The sequence below is a fragment of the Lagopus leucura genome, unplaced genomic scaffold (genome assembly GCF_019238085.1).
Source record: "Lagopus leucura isolate 7727_CA_CO unplaced genomic scaffold, USGS_WTPT01 Super-Scaffold_100018, whole genome shotgun sequence".
Lineage (NCBI taxonomy): Eukaryota > Metazoa > Chordata > Aves > Galliformes > Phasianidae > Lagopus > Lagopus leucura.
This window is the reverse complement of record NW_024962272.1, coordinates 7,903,095-7,923,953: the sequence shown is the minus strand read 5'-3', so window position 1 is coordinate 7,923,953 and position 20,859 is coordinate 7,903,095. Positions and strand designations below refer to the sequence as shown.

General features: G+C 39.9%; 1 protein-coding gene across 1 annotated transcript in view; it reads left to right on the top strand.

Annotated features, from left to right (window-relative positions):
• The window catches only part of CEMIP2 (cell migration inducing hyaluronidase 2), a 47,068-nt gene extending 31,365 nt beyond the window's left edge, over positions 1 to 15,703 (top strand). The window contains exons 11-24 of the mRNA XM_042877416.1: positions 1,722 to 1,850; positions 2,888 to 2,976; positions 4,439 to 4,570; positions 5,068 to 5,103; positions 5,794 to 5,949; positions 6,059 to 6,236; positions 6,723 to 6,938; positions 7,644 to 7,852; positions 8,366 to 8,551; positions 9,729 to 9,948; positions 10,488 to 10,586; positions 11,836 to 11,984; positions 12,733 to 12,839; positions 13,473 to 15,703. Of these exons, the coding sequence (XP_042733350.1) occupies positions 1,722 to 1,850; positions 2,888 to 2,976; positions 4,439 to 4,570; positions 5,068 to 5,103; positions 5,794 to 5,949; positions 6,059 to 6,236; positions 6,723 to 6,938; positions 7,644 to 7,852; positions 8,366 to 8,551; positions 9,729 to 9,948; positions 10,488 to 10,586; positions 11,836 to 11,984; positions 12,733 to 12,839; positions 13,473 to 13,669 (2,103 nt within the window). The 3' untranslated portion in view covers positions 13,670 to 15,703. The remainder of the gene's footprint in view (positions 1 to 1,721; positions 1,851 to 2,887; positions 2,977 to 4,438; positions 4,571 to 5,067; positions 5,104 to 5,793; positions 5,950 to 6,058; positions 6,237 to 6,722; positions 6,939 to 7,643; positions 7,853 to 8,365; positions 8,552 to 9,728; positions 9,949 to 10,487; positions 10,587 to 11,835; positions 11,985 to 12,732; positions 12,840 to 13,472) is intronic.
• Positions 15,704 to 20,859: the final 5,156 nt, after the last annotated feature.

Below are 20,859 nucleotides of genomic sequence, written 5' to 3'. Positions count from 1 at the left end.
CGACTACCTTACTGAATAAAAACAGTGCACAGCACAGTATCTTTCCATTTTGTCTATCTACATAATGTTGCTTTACCTGGCTTTAGTGTTGCTGGCTAGGTTATAGAAAATGGGTTGCTTATTTCACTATCATCTTCTGCCTCTGTAGAGAATCCCTTCTGTATAGTAGCGTGCACTGTCAGAGGGTATTGTATAGGTTAAGTTCTGCCGTTCTGATATATGCGTTTCTTGCATTGGCATGTAAGATCTGTAGCTTCAGTTTCAGAAACAAAATGCTTCAACTGTCTTGATATAAACACTCCACTGTAGAGCTTTGTGGGTATAAAGTGTAACAATTCACAAGCAAATAATTCCATTGCTCTCTCCAACTTCTTTATTACAATGGAGCCTATTGTAAGGGTGTTTCAGCAGTACTTACTTCTTTTGTTTCAGCTATATGAGAGGGGGAAAAAAGCTCTTTTTTCTGAGTGCTTACAAGTGCTTTAAGAGCTTTGAAGTTTATTAAACTCTTTTTGAAGCATTAAGATGTGTTTTGGATAAAAATTGCTTGATTTTTGCCAAGCACGGAACTGTATTTAATTATATGTGAAGTAAGATTTTGGTATTTTATGTGGAACATGCACACTTTCTTTGGAATTGTTAATGACAGAAATGTTACAGCATGTCATCATTACGGGTGGGAATATGTTACTCAGAAGCAGAATTTCCAGGGCTGTTTGGAAAATGAGTATATTCTTGGAGTGATTTTTAAGCTAGAATGAATTGACTTTATCCATATTTCTTGAACAGGAAGGTGAAGACTATTTTTCATTATATGGAACATACAGTATGCGGTGTTTTTTTTTTTTCTTTGCTACTTCTATAACACTTTAATACTCCTTATGCAGTCGATTTTTGTTTGTTTGTTTTTATATTTTCTAAGGGCACAGAGCAAGCAGGCAACATTTTTTGTATCTTTAGATATCTGCGTTATGGGTGCTGTTGCTGCACTGCCCCTTTTCAACTCAGATGGAGTTAGAAAAGGAACTTCTATGGGTCTGCTTTGGCAGGTAACTCCAGCTTCTTTAAGAGCAGGGATGTTGAAGTGGAGGAAATGAACAGATGCTGAAATTATTACTGCATGTTATTGGCACAGAACTCTGAACTGGCTGGGCTTCTGGATGTCTCTATTCACTTTCCTGAAAGTGCTTGTGTTGTGTGTTTTTTGTTTTTGTTTTTTTTGGTTGTCGTTACATTCTGATGTGAATATAGATGAACAAATCTTACAGTGTAGCAGTAAGGAGGAGAGGAAGACTTTTGAGTGTTTTTCTGTAAATAGCCTGATTAACTTAAAAACAAAATAAAATTGACTATTTGTGTAGAAATGGAACACAGAAATCACAGAGGAAAATGAGCCTTTTCTTCTTTTTGTCTTGAAATATTAGAAGACCTGAAATGTATGATGTTAAATGATTTAACTGAGAAGAAAACAATTTTTAATGCATCTTCATCACTACAGTACAGCTGTATTTGTGGTCTTCTTCACTGAAGAATGCTTTGGAGACTATTTTGATAAATAATTCCACAGCATATGGTTGGTGTGGACTGTGCTGTTATTTTCTTCCTTATTTAAAATATTCAACTCCTTAACATATATTTATTTGTGATTAGATGTGAATATATCAGAACTGATAGTAGTATCAGACTCTCTTCTGAGTTATGTTCTCTCTCCTCATTTGCAGGACGCTGGAATATGGTATTTGTTCCACAAAATTGCTACAGGAGATTCTCATGGTCTAGGCATTGAAACAAAGTCAGAGCTCACACCCCTAGGAATCTTCTATAACAACAGGGTTCATTCTAATTTTAAGGTAATGTACCTTAAAAAATTTTGAAGGTCTTCATTTGTAACTATTTTACACAAGGATTTGTCTGCTTAAATTTTAAGGTGCTTGAATAATTTGTTTGAACTGCACAACTCTGTCTAGGTATTACAGAACAGTGTGTAATCTGTATGCCTGTAGCTTTTTATTGATTTTACTTGACAACTGGATATCTGGGATACCAAGAAATGATGCACTGCGCTGTAGTAGTTATAGGTCTGAGGCTGTTGGGGCACTTGATCAGACTGGAATTAAAACACAGTGAATGCAAAAGTGCATTGTGGAGGAAAAAAAAAGTTATGTAGCTCATTATCTTTGAGCAAGGATAGCTGTTCATATGCTGAAAACCCATGTTTAAAGAGCTGCCTCCAGGACCAGGCTTGAGGATCCACTCATGTAGCAGCATTCAATTCTGAACATAATTTGGATCACAGGTAACTGTGTATGTTGTATATGTAATTCAGGTTCAGCAGCCTCAAACACTTCTTTTTTTCTTTTTTATTTTGTCAAGTATTCATGCTGGATTATTGAGGTTCAAGTTGATGATTGTCTGGGCAGATGTCAGCTTTAGTAGTGAGATCAGTTGTGTTTTAAATTAAAATACAAAGCATTGTTGCACAGCACGATCAATTTTTTCTCCATTAGCAGCATTTGTGAGAATATTTTGCATTCACCACAAGGCTGGCTTCCAAATTTTCCAGAAGATCATCTGGAAATAAGTGTAAAACCTCAAATAGTTAGATGTGAAAAAAGTTTGAAATGAACTTTAATGGTTTTCCATTTTTTTTTTTTTTTTAACTCCAGGCAGTGATTTTCCTGGGATTTTCAGTTCTTTTCCAAATTTGCATGGAAAGATCCTGTTTCTCTATTAGGCCAACCTGAAAGATCTAAGAGTCTTTAATAGAGTGTATTGCATGAAATGTAATCTTAAAAATATAGTAATTGTTGTCTTTTCAGTGTTGGGCAGTATGAAATTTATTCTTTTCCACCCTCCCTTTTTTTTTTTTTTTTTCTTTTCTTTAAAGGCTGGTTTGTTCATTGATAAGGGCGTTAAAACAACTAATGCTAGTGCTGATGATCCCAGAGAATATCTTTGCTTGGACAACAACGCAAGGTAAAGAATATTATCTTCCATCTCAATGAAAAATGGTAACGTTCTGAGATTGTTTGTACCTTCACATGAGGGGAAAAAAAAAATTTTAAACACTACAAATAATAAATGAGCAATAAGTTCCCTTTCTTTTTTCTCATCTATGCATCTCTTTGGGAGCAAGAAAGAACAGTTTGCCTGAAGGAATTGGCTTTTTTTTTTTTTTTTTTTTTTTGAGCCCTTGGCCCTGGGTAGTTTTCAGCCTGCTAGAAAACATAATTTTAATCATGCTCTGCTATTAAGTTTATAGTATTTTCTGGAATTGCTACCAAAGTCAAGCCCTATATTAAAATCTGCATCTGATTTATGCCTGTTTAAATAATTGTTAGGAAAAAGCCTAACAGCAGTAAGAAGTAGATTCCCTTGCCTTTCCTACTTCTGAATGCTTCCTAGTGTGCCTTCTGGACTTGGAGGTCACACTTCAGTGATATGCTTTTACTGAAGATTATTTGCTGGGATAGTGCAGTCAGCCACGTTATCTTCAGCTAACAAAGTGAGAGAAAATATTGGAGAGTCTGGGAAAATTTCAAGTTATCCTGTGTAAAGTGACAAGAAAAATCAACGTTTTGTTGTGGCAACCAAGAACTAAGACTGAAGATACAGTTATAAGATTATTTTTGATTCAGCCGTCTTAGGATGGAGATAGTTAAGTGATAGCTGCAGATACAAAGAGGAAAGTTTCAGAATTTGGTAATATTTAATACTTCTTGCATTGGAAACTAACAAGTTGTTAGTTACGACTGTGACTTTTTAACAGAAGTTGTGACATTTTGACAGAAGTCCCATAGAGCTTACGCATTGCCTTCATGTAGTCAAGAAGAACTTAAGAGAGGTAGAATGGCATGAGAGAACCTATAGCGTGTTGGCAGGGTATGAAGACTGGATGTAAAAATTTGAGTGTATGAGACGGGGTTCATCTTTGACAGCAGCCAGACAAATGGTGATGTGCCCTGCCCTCTGAATAGCAAACCTCTAGCCTTTTTTGTCTAGTGCAATGGCACACCTGTGTATCCCTCAAAGTAACTAATTCCCTGCATTAAACTGGGACATTAATGCTGGAATAGAAGTGGGGAGACGATACTTCAGAGAGGGCAGTGACAAAAAGCAAGAGAAGAAAGGAAATGCAGATCAATTAACTTGGCAAGATTCAGAAAAGTTTGACAGTTACTGGGAAAGAGAAATTTTAGGTTCCTTCTTTGTGGCACAGGAAAGATGCTTTTCTGGAAGTAGGTATCTACAGATGCATATGGTTCAGGCTTGTCTCAGTCCCAACATGAAGCAGAGATGATTTTTACCTGTCAGGTGAGAGTGCGTATTTATCTTCCAGATTCTCTCAGCCCAACATATTTGAGCCATATAAAACAAACTGTATTTTTATATCAAACATATGTGGATTTTGTTTTTTGTTTTTTTTAATCTGCTACAGATTTCGTCCTCATCAAGATGCAGACCCTGAAAAACCCCGAGTTGCCGCCCTGATTGATGGATTAATCTCTTTCAAAAACAATGATCATGGTGCTTGGGTCAGGGGAGGAGATATCCTCATTCAGAACTCTGGGTAGGTATCCAGAAGCAAACAACTGCATGTTGCTAAGAAGCTTCCCCTGAAGCTGTTTTTATGAAAACATACTGCAACAAGGTTATAAAGAAGATTGATGCTTAAACCTGGGAACTGCTGTGTTTCCAATACTTTTACACAAACCCATTGCTTTAAGTTTATATATGGCTAGATGAGAAACTTCTTTAAATGAAGGAAAAAAAACCTACAAAATAAAAAAGTGTAAAACTTGATTGGGACTACTAGTTTCTATTGAGATGTGTATGTTTTCTTTTAAGCTTCCAGGTTCCTGCTTAAAAGATATGAAAAGCTGTATTTTCTTTCTGTTGTTTTCTTCTTTTAAAAACGTAATTTTTATAAGAACTACTTAATAGTTTCTCGATTCTATTAATGCAAAGGTTTTCTTCAGTGCATATCACTATGTAGTCTTAGAATATTTTATTATAGGATAGTCCAGAAGATGTGACTGAAGCTTGATTTTATGGACTTTCTTTTAGGTTTGCAGACAATGGAATTGGTTTGACATTTGCCAGGTGAGTATTTAATTATTGCTGTGTTTTCTTAAAAGTTTAGAAAAACATCATATGTAAATCTGTCAGTAAAAATTAATAGGTATACTTTCTTAAGGCTTTATTTTCACTTTTAGGTCAATTTCCAGTGGTGTAAAACATATTATTAAGGCTGCAAATTGACACATCTGCTAAAGTTTGCTCTTTGTTCAACCTATGCTTTCTTTACATAACAATTTGCTACCTCTTCTCCAGAAGGGTTATGTTTACACGAGTATTCTCTGTATGGCACGATGCCTTGGGCAGCTTTGATTTTCTTCCTGAGCTGTTCAATGCAAGTAAAGGGAAATGAATGAATGGTTAGAGTGAGCAGAGCCTCTTTTCAATGGAAGGAAATCTAATAACTTGGGTAGAAAGCTAAAACTGCTACTGCTTAGGTTGTGAAAAATGTGTTCTATAATTGTGGAAGTGGGCTATAAGTAAGAGTGCTGATTATCATAGGAGAATAGAAAATGTACAGTTCTGCACAAGGATTTTTGTCCTTTCAAAAAGACTGTTAGTGATTAAATTTATTGTTCTTTATATTACAAATAAGAATATGAACTGCTTTGCTTTATGAAGACTATTACAGAGTAGGAGTAGAACCATGCCTTGTGTTTTAGTCTGCTGGAGAGTCTTGGCTAAAAGCTTTTATCCCTGACATTGCTTTGATAGTGATGGGAGCTTTCCAAATGATGAAGGTGCCAGCCAAGTGGTGTCCGAATCTCTGTTCATAGGGGAGAGCAAGAATTACGGGTTTCATGGTGGTCAAAATAAATACACAGGATCTGGAGGAATAGACAATAAGGTGCGCACTCTACCTAGAAATCGGTAAGTACGTCATGAGTAAAGGAGCTAGTTTCTCAGAAATGTATATGCAGGCTTAGGCTTGTCATGATTTTTGTTACAGGGTGCTGTAAATATTTGCTTTTATTAACAGGACATTTCCAATTAGAGGTTTTCAAATTTATGATGGGCCTATTCACCTCACTAAGTGCACGTTCAGGAACTTTGTGCCAACTCCAGACAGATTTACCAGTGCAGTTGGTTTCTTGATGAAAAATCCTTGGCAGATGACACCAAGAAACAACATTTCTCTTGTAAAGTTTGGTCCAAATGTAAGTTCATTAGAAGTTATTTTGCTGTTGCGGGTAGATTAGTTTTCTTCTTGCTTTATTTTAAATAATTTTCCAAGGGCCCCTATGGAAAATTTTTTTTTTTTTTTGTATGCAAACCTACTCCACAGTTTGTCTTGGGTGGAGATCATTTGAGATATTCTTTGTCTCCCAGGCAAGAAAAATAATACGTAGAATAAGTTTCATTAATGATCTCTTTTTTGACTGATGGTAAAACTGAAAAGAGATTTTGTAAGGTCTGGTGTATCTTTGATGATGAATTTTCAGTTGCAGTTACAACGTATTTACACAAAATCAAGAGCTGACCTGAGCCTATTGCTGAAAAACAAAATGATTGCATTGCTCTTGCCACAAGTTTTTTTTAATCAACTCTTCTCAAATTCCTGTATTTTTGCAGAATTGAGAGTATTAGTCCCTATGTCACCTGGAGTAAAAGAACTATGTATGCATTTTGATTGTTGTTGACAGGTTTCTCTGAAAGCCTTCTTTGGAAAACCTGGTCCCTGGTTTGAAGAAGTAGATCTGGATGGTGACAAGAACTCAATATTCCATGATCTAGATGGTTCAGTGACTGATTATAAAGATACGTATGTGGGCAGAATGGATAACTACTTGATTCAACACCCCAAATGCATTAATAATACAGAATGGAATGGAGTGATCTGCAGTGGGACATATGCACAGGCTAGTACTCTGACTTCTACTGGAGAAACATCTACAGTGTGAACAAAGTGTGTGGAAGAAAGGAATTTTTAAAATGCTTTTATATGTAAATTACAATTTTCAGCCATTTTTGCGTACAACATTCCATTCAGGATGCAAACTAGATTGCAGTACTTGCTTCCAGATAATAGCAAATGCGTTGGGAGTATATATGCCAGGAATTCCATGTTAAAGTCCTACCTGTTTTGTATCAGAGCCATTTTCTTCTGCTGGCATTTTGTGTTTTGTTCACAGGCTGGGTTTTAAGGTTTGCTAGTTGTTGTTTTTCTTACCTTTTTCTTATTGGAGCACACCTTCTGAATATAAATATCATACAGGTCTGATTCCTGTTCTGTATGAGATTGGTCAGGTACTGTTTTGGAACTGTGCTTTTCCCCCTCTCCCCAATGTTTTTATTTTTTATTTTATTTTTTTGTAAGACAGGCAAAATCTACAATAGTTTTTCAAATAGGGATCTTTTTTGAAAGAAAAAGGGCAAACGGAGGGGATTGGACTAGATGATCTCTTCCCTTCCAACACCTACTATTCTATGGTTCTGTGAAATATTTGCAAACCTCAAATTGCAGCAGTTCTTCTGCAGTCATATACAGTCTGTCTTTCACTGTTTCACTTAGTGTTGTACTGATTAAAGATTGCAAATCTTTCCTCTTCCTCTATAACGTATAGGTCTATGTTCAAACATGGAATGGACAGAATCTTTCCATGGCTATTGTACGAGATGAGTACCCATCCAATCCCATGGTTCTTAGAGGGATTAATCAGAAAGCTGTCTTTCAGCAGTACCAGCCAGTAGTAATGCTTCAGAAGGGCTACACAATACATTGGAATGGAAAAGCACCAAATGTCACGTATCTTTACCTCATTAACTTTGATAAGTACGTTTTCTTTCTTTCATATCATTGAGCCATAAGGTAACAATGAAGTAATGTGCTGCAGAATTAGTGTGCTGAGAGTTTGTAACTGTCAGTGAGAATGGATTTTTGTTTTTTTTTTTTTTCTTAATTACAAATATTAAGGTATTAAAAGCGGGAGATGAACCAATAAACATGCACCTAAAGTCAATTTTATATTTAGTGCAGTGTCTTTAACAAAAATCATTTGGAGAAGAAAACATACCAAAAAGTGAAGTTTGGCAAAATTGAAACTGCATACTTTGGGGTACTTGATGTTACTGTTGGATAAGCTAGATAAATGTCTGAAGCATAAAATCAAATGTTTTCTAAGGATGTACTGGATACTGCAACAATTAGTGAAAGAAAGTGGGGAAGAAGGCTTGCAGGGTTAAAAGCTTTGTGTTCCTGTTAATCATGTTTTTGCAGTGACTTGTGTGCTGCTCATTGTCATCTGAACTGTTCCTATGGTGAATCGTACACTTGTTCTCTTTTCAGGAATGACTGGATTCGCGTTGGTCTTTGTTATCAATCAAATACTGATTTTACTATAGTTCTGGAAACCTTTCAGAGGAAGTCATCTGCTCTGTCGAGTAAGGTAGAACGCTACACACCTGTATCTTCAATGCTGGAGCTTGAAAAGAATCGATCAGACAAGAAGTTTTATTTTGACAACAGTACTGGGTAACGCCTTATAACTTGCCTGTGATGAAAGATTTTGATGATAATAGATAGCATGATAGCAATGAAAGGAACTGATTGAGACACTTGTGCTGGAGGGAGGCTGTTACAAAGGAGTCCAAAACTTCTTTGAAAGAATATTGTGTGACTTTGAATCTCCAAAATACAGTGGTTATTATGAGCACACGTTCTCAAGAAGACTGCAGTTACACAGATATTTTGTGTCCCATGTCTAGGGAAAATGTAGTATCCACAGCACTGCAGACAGGTGTCTTGCAGGAAGTAAATTCCCCCCTTCAAAGAAAATTTATGCATTCTTGTTAAACTTCTGAGAACTTCTCTGTGGCAAGACTGTTTTGGAAACTATATATTCCTGAAAACCCACTTTTAGCCTTGTGAATAGTATTTAGAAGTCCTAGTTTCCATTTCAAAAGTTTTCTTTACAGAAGCCATTGAGATCCTTCTGAGAGGTTTAAGGTGTGGTCAGCATTTACTGAAATTAAGTCCTACATACATCACTTCTGTGTGTTAGAATTTTGTTACTTAATGTGGAAATAAATGATTAACACAGGACTTTGTTTCTTTATCTGGCAAATGGGCAGATGACAGTGCTCTAAAGATTGTTTATGTTTCCTTTCTTTAAGAGCTACAACAGTAACAGCAGTTACCGGTGATAACAGTTAAATATATAATAGAAAAATCATTGTCCCTTTTGCATTGGTAACACTCTAAATGGCATTTCCAGGCATTTATTTAAGATGCAGCAGTGTAACTACATTGTCCAGTGCTGGTAAATACAGCTGAATATCTGAACAGTTGTTGTTGGTATCCATAAAGATCTACAGTTATGGAAAACATACATAAGCTCTGCAGCTTGTTTTATTGTTTCCTACCTTCCTGCCTCTATTTTGAGGAGTGGCTGTTCTTATCAAAACATATGCATTCATAGCAACATCTCACTTAATTGTTAGAGATTTCAGATATGTCAGTAGAGACTTTGTAATTCTTGTAAAGCGTAAATATTTCGAAAAAGTTTGAACAATGGTACAGAAGTAAATACTGTAGTTTTCTACTTCTCAAAATCATGAAATGTACCTGCTGAGGTTTAACATAAATACTTCCTTGTAATCAATTTATTTTCTCCATCTCTCACCTCCCTTTTTTCTTTTTGTGTGCATAGACTACTGTTTTTATTTCTTCAAGCCAAATACAATAGGGATGGTCACAGTTATTGCTCATCTCAGGGATGTGAAAGGATCAAGATTGTGACCAAAGATTCAGCAAAAGGGGTCAGTAACTGCATGGCAAAAGCTTACCCAAAGTACTACCAAGGACCAGCTGTCATAAAGCAGATGCCAGTAAAAACTACTGTACCGTGCACAAAGTGTGGCACAACTCAGGTAAAAGAAAATAAGCAAAAACTTGTATCATCTGTGTAGTTGGTGTTTCATACTACTTGTGTTAAAGGCATAGTTTCAGTTTTTCAGCACAAAATACAACACCTACCAATTTGCAGTATTCCAGGTTATTTATTTCCTGTGCTCAAGAAGGCAGGAGGGCTGTTGTAGCATGAGGGAGAAACATTGCTCCATATTTGTGCTTTGCCTCCTGCTCTACATGTGACAGAGAAGACATGACATGAGTAGAGCAACTCTGTCAACTGTGTACCATACAGGAAAGCTTTCCTGCAGAGATCTGTAGTTCAAGGCATACTATTGGCCAACCTCTTCTTTTTTGGATTTTTCATATTAGCATAAACTTGAAATTGCATTATGTGTTTTCTCTATACATGATGAGGAAAAATACTGGAATAAGATGTATTATACTGTTCATATGTCATATTACTTTGGAGTATGAGTTACCTGTTACAAAACATGACATGATAAAGTGTCAATGACATACACATATGTATACTTAAAGTGTTCTGTTTGACATCCAGATGGTATTCACCAGCGATCCTCACAAAAACTACCTCCTTGTGCAGATTAATTTATCTGGTAAAAATGAGTTAAGCAGGGCTCAGCAAGCATTTATTTCCGTGAGTATTCTTTGTAGTTTTCTTTTATTTTTCTTGCTCTGTAGATCTTGGTATTGGAACAGTTGTACTGCCCTACATAGTGCTAAGCTCACACTTCTTCATCAGCATAAGAAGTGTTCATTCATGGTTTAGAAAACAGTAGGTCAGAAGCCTGATCTTCTAATTTTAGAAAAAGAGGCTCCCAACTCCTCCTTTTGTATTCTAATTGCAAATCCTCTGCCACTAGAGTGAAAATTGTACCAGCAAGGAAGAACTTAAAATCTTTGAATTCCTGATGAAACCTGTATGGCTGTATTGAATTGTTCAAGACATTAGGTTTTGCTAACCTAAAAATTGTCAGTTACTAAAGAGCCCATAATTTTCAGTATTTGTTCTGATGCAGTCCTAGTGAGTGTGAAGGAAGGTACTGGAACAGGTTGCTAAGACGTGATGGATGCCCTGTGCCTGGATGCATTCAATGTCAGGCTGAACAGTGCTCTGAGCAACCTAATCTCGCTGTAGATAATAGTATCATTAGATCAGTAAAATCAGTAGAATCATTAAGGTTGGAAATGACCTATCAGTTCATCTAGTCCAACAATCAGATGTCCCTGTTCATTGTAGGGGAGTTGAACTATATTTGAACTAGACCTTTAGAGGTCTCTTCCAACTCAAATGATTACCTGATTCTATGTGATATTGTATAAAATGTTTGCTTTGCTTCTGTTCAGATGCTGAAGTAGACCTGCAAGTGATACTGAGGATAGCTTTTGCAGATAAGCTCGCACCACAAAGCTTTAAGTGACTTGTGCTCTGCAAAGCCAGTTGGTTGAAATAGTGTAACTCTGAGTTCCTTAGGCAGAAAAGTGGTAGAGTGCAGACTTCTATAGGAGTCTTGCTGTATCTAGAGCAGTAGGAGCATAAGGTGACACTGGGACAAAATTGTGCATCCACAGTGAATGGTTAACTGTGCTATTGACAAGAAGTGCAGATGGTTCATTATCTGAATGTTAGCTTCCCAAAACAGGTAGTTTATCTCTCCAAATGTTGACTGGTCTCCACACTGAAGCTAGTGATTGAAGGTTCTCATTCAGAAGTCTCACTGAAAGTTTCTTCTCAAAGGGGAAAAAAAAAAAAAATAAGAGAGATGACAGTGAAAAGTGAGCATTTCTAAGCTGTACATCATTGTACACATGAAGGTTAACACTGAGCACAGTATGACAACAGTTGAAGTCATTGTAGATTTATGAATTTTTTTTCTCCCATACAGGTCAATAACACAATATTTTCCTTCAAGGATAATGGTATACTCGTTGTTGTAGTTGATGCCTGCACTGGCACAGTGTCAGGAAATAATTTATTTTCCGGAGCAGACATTAAGCGTGTAGGTGGCTATTTAAAGTCTGAAATACCACAAAGGTACGTGTAACGACCATTTATATCCAGTGTGTTCTGCAAGCTGTATTTCTGCTCTCTAACAAGATTTTAACTAATAATGTTTATGTAACAACACTGAAAATGAGCAAAGTGTGTATCAAAGTTGAGGAAAAAGGAGAAATATAACAGATAACTTTGCTTTGCTAGAGCAAGCAAAGCCACTCACTAAAATCCTCCAGTGTTGCATGCCTTTCACTTCAAAAAGAAACTGAACCTCATGTAGTAGCACCTCTTTCCTTAAAAGAGGAAAAACTTTTGCTTCAGTAAGAGTATTTATGGACTCTTACAAACCGACAAACTGTGTGATGTTCTACTTGGGTTAGGAGTGACTTTTCTCCAGATCCAGAGTGAAAAATATTGTCATTAAAAAAAAAAAAAAAAAAAATGGAGATAGAAAGTTAGTGTCTGGAAAATACAGTTTCTGGTATTTTAATTTTGGATCAAAAGTTTAATTATTATTTTTTAATATACAAAAGTTACTGGAAATTTTTATTTAAGAGGATTTGAGTTAAACTTAGGAGGTGTATTTTTAATATTTTTCCAAGTGTATGCTCTTCTAGATACTACTTTCCAGAGAATGTTGTCTTATTTCCATGTACAGCTTTAACACAAAAACTCTTCAGAAAGAGGGCAAAAGTGGGCTACGAAGACATCCAGCTGTAAAAGTATGTAGGATACCAGGAAAACTTCAATTGTAACTACTGTTGTCTCTGCACTGCTTCTATTGCAGATCTGTGGTTCTACTGAGCACAAGAGGCGAGGTAGAAATTCCTAATAACTTAGCAGAAGCCTTTAAGTCCTTGGGGACAGCCAAACCACCTTACCTTCAGAGCAATGGTTAGTGAAATTTTGCGCATTTCTTTTATACCACTTAGGTTCCCCCCTAATATGTGCATTTGTCTGCCTCACAGATTTCTTCTGGGTCCAGACATTGCTTCATGTCACCCAGAGGAAACATGTATGAAGCATATTGCAAGCGAGAAGGTGACTACCAGTTCTCTGTAACTTGATTATAGAGAAAGCCTGGGCTTTTTTTCCCGAAGCCTTTATGTTGTGTCTCATGCAGCAAATCTGAGGGACGTGCACTCTCCTTCTAAACAATCCCCACTGCCACTCCAGTATTTCCTGTTGCAGTGATGTGATGTGGTATTTTGAGGGATGATCAGTTTCTATGCACCCTATGGGGCAGTTCTCACCCCTTCAGGGCTGTGGCATAAGTTCTGTGTGAGGGAACAGTTTTTATAACTGTTGTAATGGTTCTGTTTTCAAATTGAAGATTTTAGAGAATTTAGTACTAAATAGTAACAGAAAATTTTTGAATTAATGTATCCCAATTTGGTACAGGTGCCACTAAGGCTGGATTACTATACTGAGTAAATGGCAGAAGGAGGATTTTGTAAGAGTGTTTCTCTCTTGCTGAACTATGTGTTATAATTAGGCTCCTGTAACACTGCACTATTTTTGTTGCAGGAAGTGTGGCCTTCCTGGGCTTCAGAGGAAACTTTAAGCCATCTTGGATTAAGCTGTTTACCAGTCCTGCTGGTCATGGGCAAATTCAGATAGAAAAGTATATCCCTTTGCAACTGGAAGAATATGGCTGTACCAGAGCTATCAAGAGTCGACGGAAAGACCTCGAGCTTCTGAAGAAGGCTACAAGATCTCATTAAAGACTAAGCTGTACATAAAAACTGGGGGAAGAAAATGTGAACTAACTTATTTTTAATTTATGGCATTTTAAACTGTGTTGTTATTCAAGGAAATCATGTTATTATCTGACAGACGTTTGCCATCATTGACCGCTTGAATGCCAGTCTGTGCACCTTCTAGTTGTACAAAATATGGAAGAATTTATTAGTATTTGTATAAACAGGTTTCAGAGATTTTTCAGATGTTTGTATTTACTGTAAACAATTTTTTCTGTTTAATACTCCTTTTGTATTTAAGAGAGTGCTCATAAAAGCCTTAAATTTTTGATAGCTGGTGTTGGAGTGCTATTTGGATTACTTGAAAGATTAACAGTTAGGTCTCTCTAAACAGCTTGAATTGGTCATTGTAACTTAGTTTACTTGCATTTTCCCTCTGCTGTATCCAGGTTTTCCTGAGAGTTTATTTAGCAGGAAGTTCAGTTACATTCTCAAATTACTTTCCTGGGTGTTAAAAAAAAATAAAAATTCCTATTGTGCTTGCAGTTGTGCTCAAGGAGTTTTAACTGCAGTAAAATTTTTGATTTGCTGTACGAAAGGTGGAGAGGGGGGATTTGGAGACCTAGCCTGGGCTGGGTGGGGATTGTGTACTGTGCAACAGAGTTTTTACGAGGCCATGTGTAGCGGTGTGACAAGAGCAGAAAATGACTGTCATTCTTCAGGATCGTTGTTTACTACTCACTCCAACAGGAGTTACTAGTAAGAGTTACTTCATCAGTTAACTTGTCTGTTAAGACTGGGCACAGCTGGACATTTTCTTTTAAAGCTCTTAAGCAGAAAGGCAGAACTGAGAAAATAGTCATTCTCAGGTTGTTATGAAGCTGAGCTTCTACTCCTTCTGTGATTAAGGCTATCGCAGCTCTAAATTTTGAGAGGAAGGTGTGCTCAGTTCATTCCATCATGCTATCTATTTTGCCTTAACTTTTGATTCTTTTTATTGTAACCCTGTTGGTAATTTCTGTTATTAGCTGTCTTTGATTTCCGTTGGGTTTTGTTGCAATTGTTTTACCTTTTCTATAGGTGGTGGGGAAATGGTTTAGAAGAACTGAGATACAGCTGCCCATTTTCAAGAATCTAGTCTTTGAAATTAGATTTCAGAGACTGTAAAGATGCATTTCATAATAGGGAACAATAGGTGCCACAGAGCTGAAAATATAACTATAGTTCTAATAAAACTGACATCGTTCCTTGTTACTGCACGTGTTCTCATTCATTCTAGCTGTTGTTATATATGTACCATCCGGAGATGCTATGTGCTTTGAATTTAAAATGGAGTGGCTGTTGAAAATGAACTGTTCACTTGTCTTCTCCAAAGAAGTTGAAAAACAGGGGATTATTTTTTTTTTTTGTGCTTTAAAGGAGAGGAGGCACAGTAGCAGACCTATTATTCTATTCAATTAAAATATGCTACCTCAGTGCTACCATTAAACTGCCTGATCATAATACCTTTTTTTCCTAAGTAAGAAAGGAGGGGAAAGGAACACAACACAAGATGAAGTTAACATACAGATGACTGATTTTATTTTATTGCAAAACCAAGCCAAATGGATGATTATGTATTTTGCAGTTGTTTTGATGCACAGTTGCTATAATGCTTAAAAAACGAAAAGTGTTTTGTATGTGTGGTAAATTTTTAAGACTAGCTATAATGTTTGGTATTACTAATGCAGGACTATGTGATTTACTTGCTCGGAGTGCAGTAGGGTTAGTGTCTGGGGATTGCAATGATCTTAAGACTTCCACTGGTCTGATCTGTGGGTCATGCTTAGCAGAGAAATGCCTTTTGGATAGTGACCTTCAGGCTTCTGAAGTTGGCCATTGTTTGAGATTCTGCTATTTTAAGCCATCTTTTGTAAAAACTGTTCTTGGAAACCTCAAGGCTACTCAAGTGTAAGGAGTACTGATAGACAATTGGACCTGAAGTTAAACTGTCATCTTTTGTGTGAACTTAAGCATTTGATAAATAGCATAAATAAATTTTTACATCTGACAAAGCAATAAAAGCTTGAGTCTCTTCTGTTCTTGCATCAAGTAACTTTATATATGTTGTGTGAGCACCGTAAACCATTTTATTTCAAACAGTTCACCTGGGTGGTTTATGGTGTGTGTTCTACCCTTCAAAGACCAAATGGCAATACTAGGAATAGAGCTGCAGATGGTTACAGAATCAATGGGCCTCTGTGGGCTTAAAGTCTCAGCTGCTGCATAAAGAGCCATTTCAATGTGGTGCAGGCCACTGCAGTGTTGTTATCCACAGTAGCCTGCAGAAGAGAAGGCTGAAGGGCAGCTTAGTCATGTGCATCAATACCTGCAGCAAGGAGAAAAGTAAGATGAGGCCAGGTTCTCAGTGGTGTCCAGTGTCAGGACAAGAAGTAGAGGGCACACATGGGCATACGAGAAATTCCATGTAAACAGAAAACAAAACAATTTTCTGTATGGGTGATGAAGCACTGATATGGACTGCAAGAGTCTGTGGTGTCCTCATCCATGGAGGAGCAGATGTAGCTTGACCTTACTTTAAGCCCTGCGTTGGACTGGGCTGTCTCCAGAAGTGATTACCTGTTTGTGTCCTGCAGAGGCTTTGTACAATTAAAAATGTCAATGCAACTGGCTTCTCTTTTCCAAATACACAAAATGCCATAGCCTGCAATACCACCACCATATGCTGTAAGACAAGCCAGTGGGGAATAAGATCAGGCTGGCTGAATGCAAGGTTTCTGGTGAGAATTAGGGGGGTGGAAAGAAAAGAGAGGAAAAAAAAAAGTGTGTGCCACCTTTGGTAGAGGGGGCGCAGGCAACTTGGGAAGAGTGCAAGGAAACTGCTAGTATATACAGAGAGGAAATTAGGCAAAAGTCCAGCTAGAGCTTAACCTGGTCACCATTGTAAAGCAAAACAAAAAAATGGCTTTTTTTATGAATAATGAACAAAAAGAGGATCAGGGAGAATGTCCATCTTTTATTGGATGTGATGGGGAGGATGAAGTACTCAGTGCCTTCTTTTCTTCTTAACAGCCAGACCAGCTATCCTCAGCGTACTGCTGAGCTGGAAGACAGGCATGAGGAGCAGAATAACCCCCACCCATAATTCAGGAGGAATCAGTTAGCAACATACTACTCCACCTAGACCATCTCAAGTCTATGGGGCCAGATGGGATCCAACCGGTGGTACTGAGGGAGCTGGCAGAAGTGCTCTCCAAGTCACTTTTTATCATTTATCTGCAGTCCTGGTCAACCTAGAAGGTTCCAGATGACTGGAGACTTGCCAGTGTGATGCCCATCTACAAGAAGAGTCAGAAGGAGGATTCAGGGTAACTACGGGCCTATCAGCCTGACATCTTCATAGGGGTATGTCATGGAACAGCTCATCTTGAGTGCAATCACAGAGCATGTGTGAGACACCCACAGGTGCTCAGGCCGAGCCAGCACAAGTTCATGAAAGGCCTGGCCTTTCTTGATCCTGGCCAACTTGATCTCCCTCTATGATGTGGTGACCTGCGCAGTAGGTAAGGGAAAGGCTATCGAGACTTTAGTGAAGCCTTTGACACTGTCTTTCCCAGCATTCTTCTGTGTCTGGAAAGCAGTGTAGAGGGAAAAGATCTGGGGGTGTTCATAGAATCATAGAATCACAAGGTTGGAAATGACCTACAAGATCAACTAGTCCAACCATCTCCTCATCACCATTGCCACCACTAGCACTAAACCATATCACGCAGCACGTCGTCCAGATGCCTCTTGAACAATGCCAGGGACGGTGACTCCAGCACCTCCCTGGGCAGCCATTCCAGTGCCTGACCACTCTCTGAGAGAAAAAGTTCTTCCTCATGTCTAACCTAAACCTCCTCTGGTACAACTTGCGGCCATTACCCCGTGTCCTGCTCGTTGCCTGGGAGAAAAGGCCAAATCCCTCTTCACCACAACCTCCCTTCAGGAAGTTGTAGAGTGCAATGAGGTCTCCCCTGAGCCTCCTCTTCTCCAGACTGAACAATCCCAGCTCCCTCAGCCGCTCCTCATAGGACCTGTGCTCCAGACCCCTCACCAGTTTTGCTGCCCTTCTCTGGACACGCTCCAGGACCTCAACATCTTTCCTGTAGTGAGGAGCCCAAAACTGAACACAGTACTCGAGGTGCGGCCTCACCAGTGCTGAGTAGAGGGGGTTGATCACCTCCCTGCTCCTGCTGGCCACACTGTTTCTAATGCAGGCCAGGATGCTGTTGGCCCTCTTGGCCACCTGGGCACACTGTTGGCTCATGTTCAGCCGAGCATCGACCAACACCCCCAGGTCCTTCGCTTCTTCACAGTCATCCAGCCACTCATCCCCCAGCCTGTAACGCTGCATGGGGTTGTTGTGGCCGAAATGCAGGACCTGGCACTTGGCCTTGTTGAACCTCATCCCATTCACCTCAGCTCAGCGGTTCAGCCTGTCTAAATCCCTCTGAAGGGCCGCCCTACCCTCAGGCAGATCGACACCACCTCCCAGCTTGGTGTCATCTGCAAACTTACTGAGGGTGCACTCAATCCCCTCATCTAGGTCATCAATAAAGATACTAAACAAGATGGGCCTCAGTACCAACCCCTGGGGGACACCACCTGAAACGGGTCGCCAGCTGGACTTCACTCCATTCACCACAACCCGCTGGGCACGGCCCTCTATCCAGTTCCTTACCAAAAGAAGGGTAGACCTGTTCAGACCACAGGCAGCCAGTTTCCCCAGAAGAAGCCTGTGAGGGACCGTGTCAAAGACTTTGCTGAAGTCTAGGAAGACTACATCAACAGCCCTTCCCTCATCTGGCAGACTGGTCACCCAGTCATAGAAGGAGATGAGGTTGGTCAAGCACAACCTGCCTTTCACAAACCCATGCTGGCTGGGCCTGATCCCCTGGACACTGCATACATGCTGTGCAATCTCATCCAAGATGATTTGCTCCATAACCTTCCCTGGTACTGAGGTCAGGCTGACAGGCTTATAGTTCCCCGGATCCTCCTTATGGCCCTTCTTGAAGATGGGAGTCACATCAGCAAGCCTCCAATCCTCTGGGACCTCACCAGTTAACCAGGAGCATTGATAGATGGCCGAGAGAGGCTCAGCAATCACCCCTGCTAGCTCCCTCAGCATCCGAGGGTGCAGCCCATCCGGTCCCATGGACTTGTGACAGTCCAGAAGGAGGAGGAGCTCTCTGACCATCTCCACTGGAATTGCTGGGGGCATATTCTGTGCAGTGTCCCAGACTTCCAGATCGGGGCATAAAAAGCCCAGAGGATAACTGATCTGGCTGTTAAAGGCAGATGTAAAGAAGGCATTGAGGACGACCTCAGCCCTCGTCTTCAGTGACTACATTCCCTGATGCATCGAGTAGAGGATGAGAATTATCTTTGGTTCTTCTTTTGCCATTGATATATTTATAAAAGGATTTTTTATTGTCTTTTACTGCAGAGGCTAACCTGAGCTCAAGTTGGGCTTTTGTCTTCCTAACTTCCTCCCTGCATACCTTAGCTACTTCATTGTAATCTCCCCAAGCAGCCTGTCCCTTCTTCCAGAGGATGTAGACTCTCTTTTTCTCCTTGAGTCTCAACAGTAATTCCCGGTTCATCTACACCGGTCGTCTTCCCCTACGGCTCGCCTTACAGCACTCAGGGACAGCCTGTTCTTGTGCCTTTAAGATTTCGGTCTTGAGGAACGTCCAGGCTTCCTGGGCCCCTTTACCCTTGAGAAGCGACTCCCAAGGGACCCGCGCTACAAGCTCCCTCAACAGGTCAAAGTCTGCCCTCTGGAAGTTCAAGAAGGTAGTTCTGCTGGCCACTCTTTTGACATCCCCAGGAATGGAGTATTCTACAATTCTGTGGTCACTCTGCCCAAGACAGTCCCCAGCCTTCACTTCTCCCACCAGTCCTTCTCGGTTAGTGAAGACCAGATCCAGCAGGGCACTGCCCCTGGTAGGCTCTCCTACCAGTCGCGTAAGGAAGCAATCTTCCAGACAGTCTAGAAACCTCCTGGACTGCTTCCTCTGCGCTATATTATATTTCCAACATATATCAGGGAAGTTGAAGTCTCCCATCAGAACAAGTGCTGGCAATCGCGTGACTTCCGCGAGCTGCTCATAGAATGCCTCATCCAACTCTTTGTCCTAATTAGGCGGTCTATAACAGACCCCCACCAAGATGCCGCCCCTACAGGCCTTCCCACTAATCCTTACCCATAGACACTCCATTCTATCATTCCCAACCCCAAGCTCTTCTACATCGAAACAGTCTTCAATATAAAGGGCCACACCACCACACTTCTTTCCTTGTCTATCCCTTCTGAAGAGCTTGTAGCCATCTATCTCAGCACTCCAGTCATGGGAGTGGTCCCACCATGTTTTGGAAATAGCAACAAGGTCATAATTAGCCTGACTCACAATCATTTCCAACTCTTCCTGCTTGCTGCCCATGCTGCATGCATTGGTATAGACACATTTCAGACGAGTCATCTGCCTCATCCCCTGCTTGAGCATCTTTCTCTGAGGCTCATCTCTTCAGAGGCCTGTTTTGTCCCCTTCTCCCTTCAAAAAGAGCTAGTTTAAAGCTCTTTCAATAAGCCCTGCTAGTTCCTGTGCTAGTATTTGCTGCCCCCTTCGAGATAGGTGGGTTCCACAGGCAGACAGCAGGCCAGGGGCCGAGTAAACTGCCCCATGATCAAAGAACCCAAAGTTTCTGGCTCGACACCAGCCTCCGAGCCAATTATTCATCGCTTGTGCTTTTCTGTCCCGCTTGGAGTCCCTCACTGACCCTGAAGGTATAGAGCAGAAGATCACTTGAGCTCCTGCTCCGTGGACTAAATGCCCTAAACCCCTGAAATCTTTTTTCGTTGTGCGTAGGCTTGTCTGAGTGATTTCATCACTGCCCACCTGGACTACGAGTAGCGGAAAATAGTCAGTTGACCTAACCAGCTTTGGGAGTTGCCTGGTTATGTCCGTGACCCGAGCCCTAGGAAGGCAGCACACTTCCCGACTGGCCGGGTCAGGTCTGCATATGGGGCCCTCCGTTCCTCTGAGAAGGGAGTCACCCACCACAACCACCCTTCTTTCTTTACTATCAGAGGCAGTCTCAAGGCCGCTCTTGCTCTGGGCTCTCTCCTAGGCTGATCCTGCATCACCTCTCCAGTCACTTCCTCTTCA